Source organism: Sparus aurata, chromosome 12 (assembly GCF_900880675.1).
Source record: "Sparus aurata chromosome 12, fSpaAur1.1, whole genome shotgun sequence".
Taxonomy (NCBI): domain Eukaryota; kingdom Metazoa; phylum Chordata; class Actinopteri; order Spariformes; family Sparidae; genus Sparus; species Sparus aurata.
Window position 1 is genome coordinate 11,182,024 of NC_044198.1, and position 20,516 is coordinate 11,202,539.

General features: G+C 40.8%; 1 protein-coding gene across 4 annotated transcripts in view; it reads left to right on the forward strand.

Moving 5' to 3' along the window:
• palm2akap2 (PALM2 and AKAP2 fusion) overlaps positions 1 to 20,516 on the forward strand; it is a 94,009-nt gene that overhangs the window by 15,750 nt on the left and 57,743 nt on the right. For all 4 annotated transcript variants that reach the window (XM_030435367.1, XM_030435369.1, XM_030435370.1 and 1 more), the window contains exons 3-4: positions 7,205 to 7,285; positions 14,019 to 14,140. In XM_030435367.1, the coding sequence (XP_030291227.1) occupies positions 7,205 to 7,285; positions 14,019 to 14,140 (203 nt within the window). The remainder of the gene's footprint in view (positions 1 to 7,204; positions 7,286 to 14,018; positions 14,141 to 20,516) is intronic.

Genomic DNA, 20,516 nt, shown 5'->3' on the forward strand with positions numbered 1-20,516 from the left:
CAATGTAAATGCAGATGGGAAAAATATACAGATTCTAGTTTATAATGATTCACTGGTGTAGGCTATATGCTCACATGTGATTGCTCAATGGGCTCCCTAAATCAGTGTCTTAGGTCTTGAATATTTGGCAGAGTGGGTGTGTCTACCAACGGAGCATATTTGATCCTGTAGGGGCTGGAGGTGGTCAGGGGAGGCTTGCGTTATGGACTTCTGCAGTTGATGGGGGTGGGGGAGTGTGCTTGGGGCAAAGTCATTTTAAGGGGGAAGCGGGGGTGTGGTTTGCTGGGTAATAGGGGGTCTGGGGCACGCCAGGCATTACATGCCATCTAAAATTAGCAGCAGCTGTCTGCTGGACATTTGAGTGTGTTTGTGTGTGTGTCTGTGTGTAGACGCCTGTTTGTGTGTATGTTTGTACGTGTTAGGGTCCACAGAGACTTGAGACAGGAGAGGCTGGAATGCAGCTCTAGTGGGCACTGCTGGTTTTGAAATTATATTCTTGACATTTGAGCTTAATTGGATAGTAAACAATATGGAGTGACAGGAGGACAGAGAAATAGTGTAGATGACATGTAGCAAAGGTCATTTGAACAGATGCACATATGAATGCAACACATTGTACCTCACATTGCTCCCCCCATAATAGATACATTCTGGTTTGGTGATCACAGAGAGATTGTCGACTCATGAAAGAAAGAGTCGACAATCTCTCGACAAGGTTATAAAATGTCTGTTTTTGTGTTTATCCATGTGAATGCAGAGGTATGCGCGCATGTGTCTCAACTCAATAGGGACATGATGAGTATAGTCACCACCTGCTCCTATCGCATGACAACGGCATTCAAGACATTTCAGCAATGTGCTAAGTTTGCATGTAAAGACATCAATGTTAGCTCGGGATTTAGCAGGTTAGCGTTCAGTTCACTGTAGACCTGACAAATTAGCATTGTCTGAGGAGGACATCACTTTTCATCGTATACTTTTCAATACTGAAGGCCTCTAGCTGCAACTAATGGTTATTTTAATTTCAGCATGACCAACATTTTAAGTCAATTTAATGTTGAATGTTATCGCATGATTTATTCACTCAGAAATCAAAATCAAATCAAGTTATTATTACGTTTATTCATAAAGCACTTTTAAAAACAACCAGAGCTGACCAAAGTGCTGTACTAATAAGTGGTAAAATCTGTGGTAAAAATGCACAATAACAATAATTTAGAGATAATGAAACTATTCAAAGCAGTATCAATACTGTGGGCAATAGTAAAAAAATAAAAGAAATAAAGCTTTTAAGATCAATTTATTACAAAAAAATATAGAAAACACTGAATTACTATGAGGCAACCAAAGAACTTTCTAAAATCTAGGTCTTTATAAATGCTGAATCACACCCATTCAACACATTGAGGTGGCCAGTCCATTTCAGTCCCTGTTCTGTAAGCGTTCAGGTATGGATACCCACTGAGTGGAAGACGATCACTGTGAGATGTCTCCTCTGGGTGTGTTGGCATGTGCAGAATGTGACCCATCAGATCTACAGCTAACGTCAGTGCAAGATCTCATCACCAGCAGAACTTTGAATTTAAGCAGAATTACATCACCGCTTTACCGCATTATAATCGTGTGTGTGACCTCATGCCGGGTGTGTATGTGTATCAGCAGAGAAGAATGTTGTTTACGGGCAGGTTTTGTGTGTGTGTTTGCATTTCAGTGCTCGCATGTGCACATTCTGACACTTTCGTGTTAACATTTTCGTTGTTATGAAAGCCTTCCAATTAGTGTCTGGACACGCGATAACAAACCGTTTTTTTGCCCTATTGGCTGTATGTATAAAAATCATGATCAGTGGTTATTTTATTTATTTTATTTACTTCACAGTTCTAAACCATCTTAGATTTTTGGACCCACCCCTTATTCAAATCAAACTTTTCCTACTGATAATGGTTGGAGTTAGGATTATTGGTTCAAATGTCCGTTTTTTACATTCCCAATATTTCCACTTAAACAGCCTGTGAAATGACAATGAATCCTGCTCACAATTTTTGTTCAAGGATCATTCATTTAAGTATTTCTTGGATTCTATATCTGGATCCCTTGTTTCTACCTTAAAGTCTTTCGTTTGTCCAGTTGAGAACTAGGGTTGGGTGATGTCTACAGAATTGGAAAATGACGACGACCACAGTGAAACAGCATGATTGTCGATGATATCATTTGTGCTGGGGGTCAGTAAAGCTGAGTAGGGAGAATCCTCACCACTGTAGTCACCACTGCTTCCCACTGTCACTCTGATGGCATCACCCAACTGTGTCACAAAGCCAAGGAAACTCTGGCTCCTGTCACCAGCAAAGGCAGGAGGCAGATCAATTCTCACATCTATGCCAGGCAAGAGTCCCACAAACATATCAGTGTCAGGTTTAAAAACGGTCTCAAAAACACATCTCAGATAGCAAAATGCTTGTGGCCCAGATCTGGCCCACACCCGGCACATTCATCCAGCCCATATACCGTGTGGAATGCCCAAGAGCCAGTGGACTTTGTGAGTTTGTGGATGAGGGTGTCGGGTACAATTTTGCTATCTTGTAAGTCATAACTTAGTTGTCTTCAGCCTCTGAAGCTTGAAACAAAGTAAGCAGATTAGCTATAAAGAGGAAACTAAGCTTAGAAAAGTAACTAAAGTAATGTAACCAAGCATCTTGGGTTTGCCTTACTGGGCAGGTTTAATAAGAAAACAAGATAATACCATCATGGAGACATGCATTGACCAACAACACCAACAGCTTCTTTTTATTTTCCCTCCTACATGCCACAAACAACCCTAGCCTTTTGGCAACTCTGACGGGACACACTACCTCAAGTCCAAATACCTGTAGTAAACACACGACAGTGTAAGGGATTACCTATTAGGGAATAGGGGTTACATACTTTCACGAGAGTAGTTAATTAATCATGTCTTCCCACAACAATGACATCATTGAAATCATGCCTTTCCCAGGACAGTGACCCTTTGATGTTTTATTGGAATGTAAATGTCATCCTATCCACCTTCCTGTAACCACCTCAGGCAAAGAGAATTCCCCCACATGTTCTCTACTGCACATTGATTACTGAATTCAAAAGTATTTAATTTACCACAACAGTCTGTGACAGTACAATTGTGTAATGTTTAAAATCACAATGTTATGATGGTAGAGGGATCAGTAGTAGATTGTCAGCCATTGGCAATGGTGTCCAAATGAGAATGGTATCATTTGCCTGAAAATATTTGTCTCACTTCTTAACAAAAGTGTTGAACAGTTTGTTAGGGCTGAGAACATTATACAAATCTGCTACAGGAAACCATCAACAAACAGAAGGAGGTGAAGGTTAGAGACTTTAATTCTTTTCTGGCATAAACACTACAAAGAAAGAGTGAAAGTTCATTGTGCTGAACTGAAGTTTATTGGAAGTGTAATCAGATACTGTAAGTCCACTCCACTGCCAAAATGTTCAACCCTGTAGGATGAGAGGTTACTGAGATCTGTCCTGTCCACGTGCCTTTGGGTTCACTTATGAAGATAAACAAATGAACAATGAGACAAAGTGAAAGTTCTCAATTGACCCCAACCATTTTAGATATCGAACACAAATGTTGGACACCAATTTCTCGGATGGTGTCAACAGTAGTGGGAAAAGTGATGTGTCCCTTGTATAAGAGCACAGTGGCAAGCCAAGTGGGGCCAAACACTCAAGTGAGTCAGAGTGTGGGAAGTCATGAGTTTGTCACCAAGAATGTCAACATATTTTCCTAAGGGGGAGGATGTGTTTTCTGAGGGGAAATACAGTGAACAGAACAAGGTCAGAGTCTGTCTTTTCAACTGTACCAGGCAACAGACTCTTTTCATCTTATTGTAATCAGTTTCTGTTGCAGATTCTCAGAGACAACGACCATTCCTCCAGCTAGTGATTTTCAGTTCTGATCAAGAAGTGATATCTGGACTTAAATGATTCCAACACTCTTCGACAGGAACTTTATAACTCCAGGGAGTTGACTTGTTCTTGGCACTGAAACCCAACTGAAACCAATGTCAAATAGTGTTTCTAATTGCTGAATTTGTACAAGATCCGAGAAGCACTATGATAGACATTTCTCCATACATACATATAAAGTTTCCTTGGACAAGATATTGTGTGAGGCCATTAGAAAAAAGCAGGGCCTACTTCCTGAGTTACATCTCTTCATGCAGTTATTTCCAAAAGGTCTCACACCAGCAGCCTCCAACAGAGTGAATAGCTTGGTCTTAATCTACAATCACACTGTGTTCAGATTATTGAGTGTATGAGGAAGGAGCCTTTTAATCTGAAAAGTGCCTTAAACCTCCATTATTTCCAATGGCCAATTGGAGACAACTCCAATGGTTGCAAAAAGAAGACGGATTGTGTTTAAGCTTATGAGAAAATTACTCTTCTTCTTACTTGAGTTATAACCACAGTAAAAATGTTCCTGATGAGTTTATTGTCTCAATCGATAGTTTCAAGTCTTCTTTAATACATGGTCCCATTTAGAGTAAAATAGAAGATAGAGCAAAGTATGTTTAAGTGCTACCATGACATGTCCTTCGGTTCTAAGTCAGATATAATCAGGATATCATCCAAGCTTCAACCGTCCAAATATGTTCACTTCTGGTTCCAAAACATCCAAGAACAGCAAACTTTAGGCTTCAGTATGGTAGTCCACAAACCAATAGTTGTTTACTCAAGGTTAAAACTTACAGCAGCACTACTGCAGTGCTGCTTAGGCAACATTAATGCCAAGACACCCCTCCGCGGGTTTTCTCCTTTGAGACAAGATTGTAGAACAGAAAAATGGTTACAGCAGCACTTAAGGTCTTGACAATTATTACCTGCAGTGTATGTGTGCTAGGTGTTTGATTGGCCAGTACAGAGTGTTGCAAGGTTGCATTGATCGGCAGAAAAACAGTCTGCATCAGCTTTTTGGTACAATACTGTTTTTGAAGCAGAGCATTGCTTTGGGTGGGAATGTCCATTATTTACATTGTATTTCTGTAATGGTATGGAAGCCAAACCGTCTTTGATCTGCAGATGTCAAGCATCTGTCTATATGTCTACATGTGAGCAGGAGTCTGCATAATCAAGGATTCACCAACACAGATTACACATAACTTTTTTCTGAGTACTGTATTGTTTTGAGAATGAATTAGTGTGTATATCATGTGTATATATTCGTCCCTGTGAGTGTGTTTGCTTTTGTGTGTCTGTGAACGTGTATTTTGTGCCTGCGTGCGTGTGTGTGTGTGTCTGTGTGTTTTGCCCATTCCTCAACCACATGTCCTTAACAGTCCTTGACATCTGGTGACCATGCCTCTGCCCTGGCCCTCTGACTGTACTTCACAAGCCATGGGAACCGCTGCTGTGTAGGTTGCTGTGGTTTGTGTGTGTGTGTGTGTGTGTGTGTGTGTGTGTGTGTTGGAGAGAGAGAGAGAGCGAGAGAGAGAGATGGACACAGGTTTGGTGCAGATGTTTTCACAGTCTGGATGCAGCTTTGTGATGTGTTTGCTCAGTGATACAGATAAAGTCATGTTGTTTGGATCTGGTCCATGTTTTCTATGTTCAGTTCAGCTTTTTATGACTAGTGTTTTAAAGATCCATGTTTCTCCTGGGCTTTCTTTTTTTGCGAAAGATTAGATCTGTTTAAAGATATCCTCACTTAGATCCTTTGTGTTCCTGTGCATTAAAAGATTGTGTCTATGTCTTGCAAAAAGGAAGCACTTGTTCATCATGGTTTACTAGAAGCAGGGTCCTCCGGTGGCAAGGGCAGCTCAGCATATCATTCTGAACAACAAATCCTCGAAACACTTACAGTAATTGACAAAATAGAGGTGCACCTATAGCTTCAGGGTTGAGACGCATACCATGAACCACAATACTGACACTCCTCTTCTGTCTGTAAAGGCTTAAAATGTCCCAGAAAATATTAAAAATGACAAAAATTGTTTCATCATCAGAGCCTCCAAAAACAACCCAATGTGATGGTCACAATAACAGTCCACATGACCATCTTCTGATCTGCAATCTCTGTGATCTGCAGTTTATGCACCAACAACTACTTGGTCACAGTTATTACAGTTAAAGCAATTATTAACTGTTAGAGGGAGAAGTATGGAGGAACGAAACTGCCAAAATCTGATACTCCACCAACTCTACTATTCTATGCTGTGCTATACTTCATCCATGCCACTCTGTTCAGCTCTAACCTTTCCACTGTGCTGGTCTATATTCAGTTCTCTTTATTCCTTTCTGTGTCACTCAGCCTGACTCCCTTTGAGAGGTGGTCTAAGGTTTAGTCACATTTTGGGGTTTTCCCTGATGCTTATTTTTAGCCGACAGGAAACGTCCCAGAAATCCTCTTTCTGCTCCCACTGAGAGTGAGTGAGAGCGATAAAGCCACATACACATCTACAGTATCTCGTGCCCTTCAGCCCCGAACGGGGTTGTTCTGGGAACTGCTTTGTTTATATTCCCATGCATATAGTGACTCCACATAGCCTCAGTCTGTTGAGTAATTCCAGTTTCAAACTTCCCACTGACTGTACGTCCTACCCAGCCTCCAAATGTCTCCTTTATCACCTAAAAGAAAAGTAAAGGATTGTTCTCCCCAACTCAAGTTCAACCACAGTGCCATTTGGAGGATTCAAGGCCTAATCCATCCCCTTTAGATAGCCTGTGGACCCTGTCCCCTCTCAACTTTCGATAAGCCCTGACCACCGATCTCTCTAATACTTAACTTCCTCCCTGCGTACACGGGGGGGTCATTTTTCTCCCCATCTCTCCAGAATGAGAAGTTGAACAGTGCAGATGAACTCAAAAACTTGGATGTTGCTGCTGTGACTCCACCAAACCATCAATTTAAACTGAATTAGACAGTATGCTGCATCAGAAGACATTAAGTCTCTGCTCGACTGTAAATTGAATGGATAAAAGCTGTAATTGCCCCAAAGGGATCTTGTCTTGATGAACACTTAATATTAAAACGTTACATCAATAAAACAGTGTGCATAAGTGCATCACCATGCTCAACTTCCTCATCTCTGGTTTGTTCCACTGCTCTATTAAACCTAATAAAACTACAATATAAATATATATCCAGAACAATGAAATGTTTATGGAGTAAATTCGACCTTTTTCTCTTCTGCTTTTTGTCTCTCAGGAGAAGCGAAAGCGACAGACGGAGATTGAAGACAAAAGAAGCCAGCTCGATGACCTGGTGCTACAACTGCAGCATCTCAAGGTTGGTTTGTGTTGTGGTATATTTAAAACATGGAGGTGCTGCTGGTGGTGAAATTACAGCCGCTCCGTCTACAATCTATCTTCATTCAGTGTGTTCCCAACTTACTAGGTGCACGTAGCTGATTACACATGACTTCTATTTCTGTTGGGCTACTCATAACATGCATTTTGATCCCACTCTGCCATCTGAATCCTTGTCACACATCAAAAAAATGACATTATTTGAGGTATGACAATGATTATTGTAACTTTGGTGTAAGTTTGACTTTGGTGCAATGATAGTGTCATTGTAAAGCAAGTCATATCAAGTTCATGTGCAAGTCAGACTGAAGGAGCGTTTCCCTGGGATCAAGGTGCAACATGAATAACACGACAAGAACATTTATACAACACAACACAGTCCCTGAGCCTGCATACCCAGACTTATAAAGTGCTGTTAAAAAATGCAGGTTAAAAGAGTAAAACCAATAACAGTAGTCTAAGGCAATAAAAACAGTATTAAAAAATGTTTTGCCCCTGAAAGTACATGTGCTGAATCATATAATAAGCTGTGGCTAGCTAGAGTGAGATGGGTCAGCTGATGGCCTGTGAAATATATCCCCACAAAAACGGATGGAAATATCGTCATGTGTCCTTAAAAGTATCCACCAATGTGACTCAAACTGTGGTTGGCCATTAGGCAGCCACCTTGGTGGCAATGACCCCACTACTGTCGTTTTTATGACTCCCAATGTGAAAGTTAGCTCACAAGCTATAATATGGGTGTGATTTTGCTAAATCTCAAGCTTGGCAGTATCTGTGGTTTGCAGAAATGTTAAGTGCTAACATATCCTGGCGACTAGGCTGAAAGTTAATGTGTTCTAATCTGGGCCACGATCCATCCTGCAGCCAATTTCCTTGGAAATCAGTTCTGTAGTTTTTGTGTAATCCTGCTGACCAACTAACCATCCACAGAGAAAAAGACACAAAAGAAAACAAACCCTCTCAGCAAAGGTAAAAATGTTAACTACATTGTCATTTTCATTTTCTCTCACTAAGAGATAAAGTATTGCTTAAGACTTAATACAACCGTTGGTCAGATATTGAGTTTGGGGTTAGATTACAATGAGGTCAGTGTTATAGTGAAGGTAAGGTAGAGAGTTCGAATTGGGGTTAGAAAATGACTGATGAATGATGCTCACAAGAAAACTTTACAAATGTGTGTGTGAAACTCATTCATCTCTCTTAATCCCCTCAATCCCTCTTTCTTTTTTCCTAAACAGACTTCTTCCCTTGACCCTATACGTCACAGAGAGATAAAGAGACAGTGTGCTCTCAAACATACATCATGCACCTTTCTTAACAGCTTTGTTCTGGTACTGCTGTTACACGTGCGTGCATTTAATCACTCGCACGCACGGATAAATGTGTTAGCTTGCGGCTGACAGGTAGTGTTTTATTCCAAACACCCAGATCTCTCTGTGCTCCTGGTGTGCCGGCCTGTTAGAGCGGCAGAGTTTCCCTTGGCCAAGCAGGGGCCGGCCAGAGCTGTTTTCTTCTTTCCAGATAAACAGCTCCAATCCAAACACACATAAACATATCCCTTAATAATTACTGCCAGCCGTTGCTCGGAAGCCAGGATTTTGTTTCAAGTAAACCCTGATGTGACGTTCAAATCGTAAGTGGTGCGTAAACAGAGCTACAAACTGCTGACAGATTGTGAGTTTTGAAAAAAATCAACAGCTTATTTATGTGGTGTTCTTGAACCTTTCAGCCAATGAAAAATGAGTTCCTTGACCTCACACACATGCTCAGAAAAACACATGATCAGTCCTGTCAGGTGGAGACGCGCCAGATATAAGCACCTGATACACTATATCATGTCCCTTTTTAAAATACATTTGGACAGCAAAGACTTCAATTTGTGTTTCCTGATAATATTCTTGGAATGTATGCGAGAATAAATGTAGCCAGAAATAGATTAAAAGCAGTTCAGTTAAAAGATATTTATACTTTCACTGCTTACTCAATGATTGCACAGCATGATTCATGCACTTTTTGCATACTGAACTGCTGAAGAGGAATTGTTCCTAAAATCCTGCGGCCCTAAATGCTCCGCAGATGTAAAGTGGGTGGGGTTTCAGCTGTGGGTACCCATTATACTACAAATATCTATGGCAGCCAGTTTTAATATTTGCCATAAAAATACATTCCATTCTCTAATTACAGCCCTTAAACACGCTTGGCATGAATGGTTCCTTTATTAAATAAGTCTTATTCCTGTACACGCTGGTGTTTTCCACCATTTAACACCCACTTACGGAAATATGGACAGAAGAGGAGCATTGATTAAACCCATGTGCACAGTCTGGCTATTAAACGTATTCAGTGCAGTACAGCCATTAATGAAGCGATCGCACCGGGGCTTAATCACGGCAGTAAGTCCAGATGATACAGTCTGTGCATGCTGCATAATAACATACATACCGTTCCTGGTCTGTTCGTGCACTGCTTGAATTTGAACCTGACAAGTTCCTTATGTGCAAGTACAAGTTTTGTATAATGTATTATATTAGTCTCTATGCATACTTTCATGCATCTCAGTCAGTTTTCCTTTCATTATTTTTTGGACCTACTTATTGTGCATGGAAAGTATAATGATAACAAATTATACCTATGACATCAACTGCTGACATTTCAGACCACTGCAGTGACTACACTTTAAACTACTGGCTTGTGTTGTTTTATTTAAATCGCGGCTGCATTGCAGAGATCCCCAGGGAACTCTGCTTTAATTACATGCAGCATTTTCATACACAATGTCTGTTTTTCTACTCTCGTCTTTCTAATCGCCAGCTCATAATAATTAAAATATGTCCTGGTCAAAAAAGCTTTCCATTTGCTTTTTTAAACACTTGATGTCTCTTTTTTCTCATGATTTTGGCATTTTATGCTCGATTGCATAACCATATCCTTGCATAGCTGTATCTATACTGCAAGGTAGCTGGCAGTAGAGAGATGACAGGAAGTGAGGGGGGAGCGATGGGGTCTCCCATCCAACTCACTCATGATTAGCATTTTAAGGCCTCATTCAGACCAAATCAGCTGTTGTAGCAAAAACACCAATCCTCCCTTTGATTTAAGCGTGGGTAGTGCGTTCAGGCTGCGGTGGTGCGACCACAGTGGTTGCCGAAATAAAGCCCTGTGTCAAAAAGTTGAAACAGAATCTGAGAACCTAACACTGACGTTAGCCTGTTAGCTTTAATTTCCCAGAACATAATTGGCCTTAAATCCATTTTTTGTTTTTGAAGCTGTTTACACTATATAGCCTTCTTTTAAAATGCTTATACTGGAATTTTTTCATCTTTTCTTATACACGTTGGTTAATATAATACATTCAGTGTCATGTATTTATTGTGGAATTAGCCTCTGTGGAAGAAGGGATGCTACCAAGCGGGGAGCAGGAAACCACACGTTAAAGATCCTATTTGTAGGACTTATCCAGTAATCATAAATATGTGCGATGGCCTGCGTCTTGTATCTCTTCCCAGAAAAATGAAAACAAGTAACCGATATCATCTTAATGCTCCCTAACCTAAACGTGGTACTGCTTTGCTCTATCATCCACTGAGCTATACAGGGAATCAAATCAGAGTCCTCAGAGTCTGTGTACTGCTCTGTTTAGTGTTCTTGCATACAACACCAGCAGGCTTGAACTCCAGATGTTATCAGCATCTGGTCACAAAGTCCCATTTAATGGCCATTACCTCTGAGTGCCACACAGCCAGGCAGCATGAAGCAGGCTTTGTAGTCTGCTCTCCAGAGACACAGTGGCCTGGGAGAGGAAATGGAGACTGGAGCCGAGAGATTTGATAAGAACCTCTGGGCTGCACGATTCAAGCCGGTCAGAATGGAGGCGTTGATTTGAGTCTGGGTCCGAGCTGAACACCACGATGATTTCAGAGTAAAGTTGACCTTTAGGAGGGATTTATGCTCCAGCCTGGTTTCCTCACTAAATGGATGGTTTTTCCCTCCGGCAGTCATGTATTAAAGCGTTTTGATGCTCGATAAATGTGTTATTTCAGTTTCTGATGAATAGCTTCAGACCTTCTAACCGACCCCGATCCTTGCCTTCAAAAGTGCAGCTCAGAGCAGTTGTGTGTCAGAGCTCTACAGGAAATGGAAAGTCTATTAAACAGCGTGAGAAAAAGCAGAGAGCAGGCTGGTTCTCAAAAGGAAACAACTGGTCAGTTATCCTACCTAACTTTATCCTCAGTGTTTTGTTGACTGTCAAAATGGTCCAGAAAACCTTTTTTTAAGTAATTACTTTTTTGTACAGTTGTACTTTGTTGAAAAAATTCCACATGGTGGTCAGAGGTTAGAGTCAGCTCAATGCCAGCAATCCTACTCAAGACAAATAATGGTTTATTTGCTTCACGTTCACAATATTGGTATGGTCTTTATTGGCCACAAGTCAGCATGACTTTAAAGGAGCCATATTTTAGAAAGTGAGACATCCATGGCTTTTTTAATGATATTACAGGCCTAGGTGCTCAAGCTGCAAAGAATCGCTGACAATCAGAGATAGAGCCTGTAAACGAGCCATCAGGACTTCCGTAAGGTTGCAAAGACACCAGCAGGACCAATGCATAAACACAGCGGGTGGTGCCTGCTCAGGCCTGTGAGAGCTGACCAATCAGAGAAGACTGAGCTTTACAGGAGGGGGTCTTAGAGAGACAGGAATTAAAACAAAGCGTTCAGATAGAGGGTGAATAGGGGTGCTGCAAAAATGTTGTTTAAATTATAATCAAATCCTTAAACTGGATTTTGGACGAGCGTGTATCAATTCAGTCCAACAACATAAAGGATGCACAACTTGAGCCTCATTCAGAAATACTTCTGGCCGACAGCTCTGAATACGTGACGCACATGATCTATGCGAGGTTAGCTCAGCTATGTGGGTGTGTAGCAGCCACACATGCAGACACAAACAAACAAATAGCCCCGCTGCCACATTCTGACAGCAGGTGGTAAAATGCTTTGGAATCATTTCTGCAGAGCTCATTGTGTGCTGTGTGCCAGTGGATGTGTGTATATGTGGAGGCACTCGTACTGTTAATTGTCAACTCTGCGACCTCAAAGCCAAGCAACGGTTTTGACAGTAAACAGCCAAAGGTAAAGCTAAGTGCTCGTCTCTGTTGTGGTAACAGTCCCAGACTGAGACATTAGTGGCATAAACACACAGCTCTGGCACTCATCTTTAATACATTTAGAAGTATTCATGAAGTATTTACCCCTGTGTGATGAGATGATTGGTACTTTTACCTCCGTGTATGCAGCCCTGATGTAAGACCTAATGTCACCTGCACATTTTAGTAACATAAACATTGTGCAAAAGGGATTATAACAGACATCTGTGTGACTCCTGGAGACAGAACTACTGTAAAGACAAAGACAGAATAGCAGTCTCCACTTTTAAAGAATGTTTGTGAGGCAAAAACCGCCATCTGTCTTAATAAACAGCTTCACACAAGATTTATTTTATTCAATAGACTAGTTCAGTAAAATCTATTTTAAAAACGGAAGAATTCCAACTGAAAGCAGCAGGCAGATTCTTTGGAATTTCAAGAAAACACATTTGTTGAAGTTCCCAGAGAACTTTCAGGAATGGAAGAAAGAAAACAGACTCATTTGTGGATGAACAATTAGAGGGAAAAAAACCCAAATACTTCTATGTATATGTGTATTTGTAGATAACAAGACTTACTTATGATTGATTAATGTCGTTCTCTTGGCTTGAATGGATTCTTTGTGTTTTCCTGAGTTTCAAGTCCCTCTGTTTTATCTAAAATACTGTGTGCATGTGTGGGCCTACAGTGAGTGTTTGTTTATTTGTTAGAGCTGTGCTTGGCAGTCATCTTACACATCTCTCACAAATTAGTTTCCATGAAAGTCTGCTGGCTGGTTGATAATGTCTAAGAATATCACAGAAGCGAAGATAGGAAGAGCTACTTGAAGAGTGTGGTGGTGTTTCTGTAGATCTTTACGATACCATTACTACTGGTGTGTTTTGAATACATGTTTAGTTTGCTCACTAAACAGCTTATTTGCTGCTCCCTTTGCTCACAAGCTTGCTGGGTATATGCCAGTTTCATGCAATTCAACAGAATCACAGTTGGTGGTGGTAATGACCCAGAGAAATGTGTTAATCCTAAATAAAGGGGTAGAGATGAAGACTGCCAGTTAGCAAACATGTATGTAAACAATGTATGTTTTAGAATGTTTATAGGGAATGAAATGCATTTAAGGATGCACACATTTTGGGCTTTTAGTGAATAACTGTGTTTACAAGACATTTCTACAAGCAGTGGCCGACTCAGGCTGTTTGAGGGGCAAGGGCCAAAAAAATAAAAAGGGCACCACGTGTGTGTGTGTGGGGGGGGGGGGGGGGGGGTACCAGGGTGCAGAAAATCATGATATATTCATAGTGGTGAGGAGCACTTGCCACTTTTGTGAAGGGCATCACATTTATAAGGGCACCCAAGGGGGCACTTTTGCTGCATCTTTCGAACATGGGTGCACCAATCAGTCCAGTTGAGTCAGACAAATCAGACATTTTAAAACATTATCATCTCTTCACATTCATAGTTGACCTGAGGAGGAGGGCTTCCAAAATGTCTGGCAAAATATATAACATCACTGAATAAATAAAAAAAAAACTGTCTGACCTAACTGCGTCTCTCTTCCCTTTTCAGTCCAAAGCCATGCGTGAGCGATGGCTCCTCCAGGGAATGGCAGAGGAGGATGGGGAGGCGCGGCGGAAACAGCTGGAGCAGGATGAAGAACAAGGGAAGAGGCTGGAAGACCTGATACACAGGTACGCTGGTGGACACCACAGTGACACTCGGTGTGGGGCCTTGTTTATTTTTTCTTGATATAATTTTGACTTTGCTGATCAGTTCTGGCAAACTGAACAGATTAACAGAGTAACTATAAAAGCAAAGTTGACAAATTGATTTTGTCACTGCACATCTGCTTTTCTTGCCTCTAATTTTAATATGTAGTCCTCACTTCTGGCAAATAAAAATGTAGATTCCCTGAGGACAACAACAATAGTTTTCATTCATCAGCCAAATTTGAAGCATCTAACCGAAGTCCCAATAAAGAGATCTAATTTTGTGAGACTAACCAATGCATACTGTACAGTGGTTTAAACACACACACAAACACACACACACACACACACAGAGTAACTACAGAAGTATTGGGTTTCAACGGGACAGCTCTGTAACCTTAGAGCAAAATCTACATTTTTCTTTTGCATCGATGTGAAAACAAACACCAACAGCAGCTGTACAATCACACATCTCCGCTAAAAACAGATGCAACAAGAGATGACCAGGAATGAAAAGAGAGAAGGAAGAACATTTAATGGAGATATTAAAGAAAATTAGAGCTGGAGTGCTGAAACAGGGAAACTCATAAAGCAGAGTCAGAAAAAAACAAGTGAAAGCAGGGCGTAGATACCAAAGGAAGAGAGTTAGGTATTGAGAAGGTTGAAAAAAGGGAGAAAAAAAGAGAGAGTGATGTGATTCTGTGGGCACTTCCTGCGTTTGTGTCTCTGGGAGGAGCTTCCTGATTCCCATCAAGCATTGCTGTAAGATAGTCCCTTATTCCCCCGATGAAGGTTGGACATGAGATCACCAGTGCTATGAATAAAGCGCCTGCCAGCACTTGCCACCATGATGCTTTGTAAACTAGGCTGTGAGTGTTTCCAGTGGCAGGGTGTGAGAATTGGGCCGGGCTGCACCTTGTCTTCTCTGAGACAGGACAGGCATGTCAAGATCACGTTTATTTATTTATTTATTTTGATTTATTTTTAGGAGCTGTCCCCAGGCGGTACAATAGAGAAGATTCTTTAGATTTTTCCTGAAGAGAATTAACTGTGAAAATTGTTTTGTGAACAGTGCATCATATTGGGAACAAGTGCTCTTGACTAGTAGTGTCTCGTCCTCCCGTATTATAAAAAAACAAGTGTAGGACGAATTGAAATCTTCCTTGGGACACCAAGGAAGTGAAAACTATGACACATTAGAATCTTAAAAAGACACAATAAACTCACTATCAACATGGGACACACCTTATTGTTATGCCCAACAATACTACATTGTAGACAACAAATCTGTGTTGAACTCAGCAGGAGAGCTCGACTAGGTCGCTGTGGCGTGCTTGGCTAACGGAGCTAGCAGCTACGCAGTGAATAGTGATATAAAGTTTGGAGGTAAATGTACTTCTTGTAAAATGCTAATACTTTTAGCTAACAACTATAGATGATAATTACAGTAAGTAAAAAAGAGTAGCATATTCATTTTGGCACAGTGTAACATCACTTTGGGACATTTAAATGTGTTTTTTTGGGACTGTTGTTAACTGATTTACACAGACACAATGCTAAACTGTATCTTCTTCCTACGTCAATAATACTTCAGTTTTTATGCATATCACCATTTATTCATGCACGGAAAAAGAGAAGGCTGGCCCTATAAAATCGCTGACTTTGCCTTAATAATGTATGGATATACAGTAGCGTGGACAAGAACGCCCTTGAAAGTTGCTTGGGAAATTAAAAGGAAAGGAAAAGCCTCTAAATGGGATCTTTCCCCGGTGTTTCTGGCAAAGACAAATAGAAAGAACACAGCCTACAGCAGCAGAAACTGTTGGCACAATGCAGCAAAGGGTAGAGGAAAATATGACACACACACCCCCAAACACACACACACACACACACACACACACACACCACTGCATTAACAAAAAAATAAAATACAAGCATTTGGAAGAATATGGGCAGTAGTGAAGTGGAAGCAGACTTCTGTCAGTTTTGAATAATGGGAGTAATCAGCCAACATGCAATGTATTACTTGATGATGTATAATTTCGTATTATATATTCGTGTATTTGAGCAAAGGAGATCAGAGCACACTCACAAAATGAGGCTCTGGGTCAAATTGGCATCCGTGAGTCAGGCTCCACCTCCTCATCTATCACATCTCTGCATGAAAGAGACTCTGTTAGCCGGCAGCTACTGTAGCTTATCACCAGCTCTGAAATAACATCAACATCGTACGTTGCCACGAACGCCAGGATAACACTCGCTCTGGTCTGAACAGAACAAGAGTGAATGGTCAAAGAGAGAGCGTTGTGGACCAAAAGGACAGTTGTGATTGTGAAGCCAAGGCTTGTGAATCACTTCATTCAGCAGCTGTTGAATAGACTTGTTGTCCAATTCTATGTTCAAAGAGGACATATTGCAGTTACTTACAAAAGCAATTAAAACCACAAAGATAATTCTTTACTGTGCCACACTGACATGTGTTTTTGGTCTGGTTTCACTTTATTTTCCAGTGTTTAGAGTGTGGCCAAATGTGGCTTTATTTAGTTCCTCAGACAGGAAGAAGAAAACCGAGCAGTATCACAAGGATGAAGACATTCTGTATTTAAAAGACACAGTGCCATAAGTTAAAGGCTCAGTTCCCACAACCACAGATCATCCAAAATCACCCACAGTGGGTCAGAAACATCCTGAGTGCCTTTTTTCCCAGACTGTTTCTGACTAAATCTTAAAGTTTGTGACAACTTTGTGATACAACTATCCCTTGCTTTGTTTTATCTTAGTAATAGCATTTGTCTCTTTTGGTCAGACCGTCCTGTAAAAGTGCATATATACTAGTAATTGTATCAGTTCTCAAAAATACAAAGAATGATAACTGTCTTTGCAGAGCCCAACTTTAGTACTTGATTAAGTGGCCGGGCATTTTTCTTGCATGTTTGTATGTAAGGAATGCTGCAGAAGCAGCTCTCATGCAATTACAATAGTGAACAAGGGTCTCAGATGTGAGCTGGAAATTGCTTTAAGTGGAGCTCAGCTGTCTGAGATTCAATCCTCGAGGCTTCCAGAAAACAATCTTCTCTAGTGGGCGAAGTAAAGTCACAGAGCTCATGTGTAGGAGTCCAAGGAGTGCCTTCAGTCAAAGAAACCTTAAAGTTAAAACACTTTAACCATTAAATTACCACAAAACATTGACCTTAAAAATCCATTGCAAAATAGTTCATCGCTTTAAAAACTTAAAATGTGTGTGTGATGTGACTCTGTAGTGTGTGACCGTGTATGTGTGTGTATGAGAGTATTTCAGGCAGAGGGTGTGGCATCTATATTTACACTCTATGGGACACCATCCCAGAATATCTTGTAACCCGGGAAACTGGAATCTTTCCACCACTGATAGGGACAGAGGTGAATCGTTGGGACGAATATGGACTCTGCATTATCCTTTGTGTGTGTGTGTGTGTGTGTGTGTGTGTGTGTGTTTTGTTGAACCAACAAAGTGAGGAGATTTTTGGAAAGTGAAGACAGTTTGGCTTCTTCAAAGGGCTGTTTGTGGGTTACGGCTTGATTTTAAGGGTAAGGTTAGAATTAGGTTTTGGTTAGGCCAAGGGTCAGGATTGAGGTTAGGCATTTAGTTGTGATGGCTAAGGTAAAGGTAAGGAGCATTATGCATTATGTCAATGAGGGTCCTCACAAGGATAGAAGTACAATAACGTGTGGTAATGTGAGAGAGAAAGAGGGTGACTAAAGCTATAATCATGGATAAACCTGGATTTCCATGAAAAATTCACCTTCCTCTACCTATAAACACTTCTTAAATAGACTAAACTGTCTTGTAACCAAAAGCACAGAAGCCCAGACTTCTGTCTGTCCCACTTTAATGGCTGCTAGACTAATAACACATGCACTGTTAGACATTTTAATGACAGAAAGCAACAAAGACAAAGCGGCAGCTCTTTTATGGATGCTCGTATCACTTCATGCACTGGAGAACATATAAACAAGAGTGGAAGAAAGAAAGAGGAGGACCAGCTGTATCCGTCTGTTGAGAACATCTCTAGTGCTACTGAGCTTCACATGCATGAATAAAAAAAGGGAAACGTACAAAGAAAGAACAAGCCACTCTTCAGATTATCCATACGATTATGCAAAGCTAATGGAAAACACATTATGAAAAACAAAACTCAACAAGGACAACAGCAGCGTCTTTGTGTGGTGTCGTAAGCCTTGACCTTAAACAGAAAATCATATAAAATGACGTGAGGAAAAAAGGGTGAACAGTGCAATCTTTGTATGGGCTATTGCACACACATACCTACGGTCTTTGAGCACAGAGAAGGAAAAGAGACAGAGGCAGTCTGTGAGTGTAGTTGTAACCCAACGTGAGGAACACACAAAGTGACAGAGCGATGAAGAAATAGCAGCCATTGTATGCAGGGAAAGACGCTTTCTTTGCAGAGCCCTGAGAACAAACAGACATAGGGAAACAGAATGAGAGAGTGTGGCAGCAGCAGTGGTAGCTGTACAGATATCCCTATCATTACATGGACAGGCTAAGTAAACAGAGAAAGGGACATAGCAGCAATAGGCCCTCTCACAATGTGGCACCGGCCCGACACGTACCCACACCGTGCTACTTTTGGATCATTGCTTGTTCCATGTTGCACTTGCAGATGTGGCCGTCAGTGCAGGGGAGCAGTGTGGTTTTTGTACTGCGTTTCCTGCCACAGCTACAGGACAAGTTTCCCAACACGTTAGAGGAGACATTAGGAGGAATGGTGTTTTGTCTTTTAACAAAATCAGAGTGTGCAGGAGCATTTCAGGCATGCAAAATTGTATTTGATTGAGTTAAATTCTATTTTGCAGCATGGGCAAAAAGTAGGACACTGCAGCAAAACGAGCCAGTGCATCTGCATTACTGTGTACCTGACCTCTTTATGTATATACACCCATACTTAAAGGGTAAGTCGACAAATTTTACACATTGAAGTGTGTTTATAGGTCTTGGGGACTACTACTGCATATCTGAAAAAGAAGTATAGAGCATTTGAACGCTAGGTTCAAAACAAAACTTGGTGGAAACAAGGCATAAGACTATTTTAATATCTGTGGGTTCAGTTCAGTATGTAAAGCTCACTTACTGACACTTTATATCTAATGTGTTTAAATCATATGAAAGCTGTCATGTAAAAACATCATGTCGCAGTTTTACAGGGCAATATTGGCTGGACTATCTCCTTCCCGGGACACAGAAGCTTACCAGAGTCTTTGCTGGCTGCCGGTTTTCATGCCAAGCTAAGCTAACTAGCTATAGTTTCAGATTTTCTTAACAGACATGAGAGTGCATCTCATTTGACTCTCTGAAAGGAAACAAATAAGCAGATTTTTCCCGAATGTTTAACCATTCCTTTAAATGTATTAGTAGCACATTGCTATGTTCACACAGTGATCTCTTTTCTCTTTTCCTGTTTGCTATGTGTGCTAAGACTATTAGTCTTAACTTCCCTGCTGAACCCTGCTGCTGCAGTGACCTCATTTCTCTACAGAAGATCAATAAAGTCACATCTAATCTTATCTAACTATCAATCAATTACCAGACCAGAAAACCTTCATTCTGAACTCTGCTGAAGAGGCAAATGGAGTGTGGAGGATACAAGAGGTCCAGCAGGCAGTCTGGCTGCAGCAAACTAAACTTACTGCAACAAGCCCATTGAAGTGCCCTGTATGGTGTTACATAACGGTCTAAGAATATTTGTCTTTCGCCTCACAGTGGCAGTATGAGAGCACACACTGTCCAGAAAAGTATTTCGTAGAGTAAACCTGCCCTGATTTCTGAATGTATCAACATTTCAGAACTATTTTAACAACTGCAGTGGGAACAAACTGCAGACACCAAACTTGAACTTAACAAATGGGCTTTAAAGTCTTAAATAAGTCATAGAATGTGACATAGTTCAAACAGGATACCATGTTAGGATAGACTAGATTTAAGAGAACAGCTTAACCAGGATTCATGTTGGACATTTACTGCAGATAAAATCAGATCCTACACAGTCTTTTGTGTCATCTTTTGCCTGGTTTACAATAAACTTGTAATCATAACACACTCACGTTTCAACTCTCCAAAAAACCCAAATCTTTTAGTCTTTGGTATCTATCTTGATGTCAAAACAGAACAGATTGTATATACAGAGGAATGAAAGGGTGCTCCGTCACGGCCATTTGCTTAAATGAAAAACTTAAATGTCCTGTCATTCCTCTGGGAGACTCAACTGTTTGAGATCTGGCTTTTATCCTTTTATGCCCTAATTTTATGTTAATTAACCTAATTAACTGTTGCTTAAAGTCAGATCAAATGAGGAAGTCA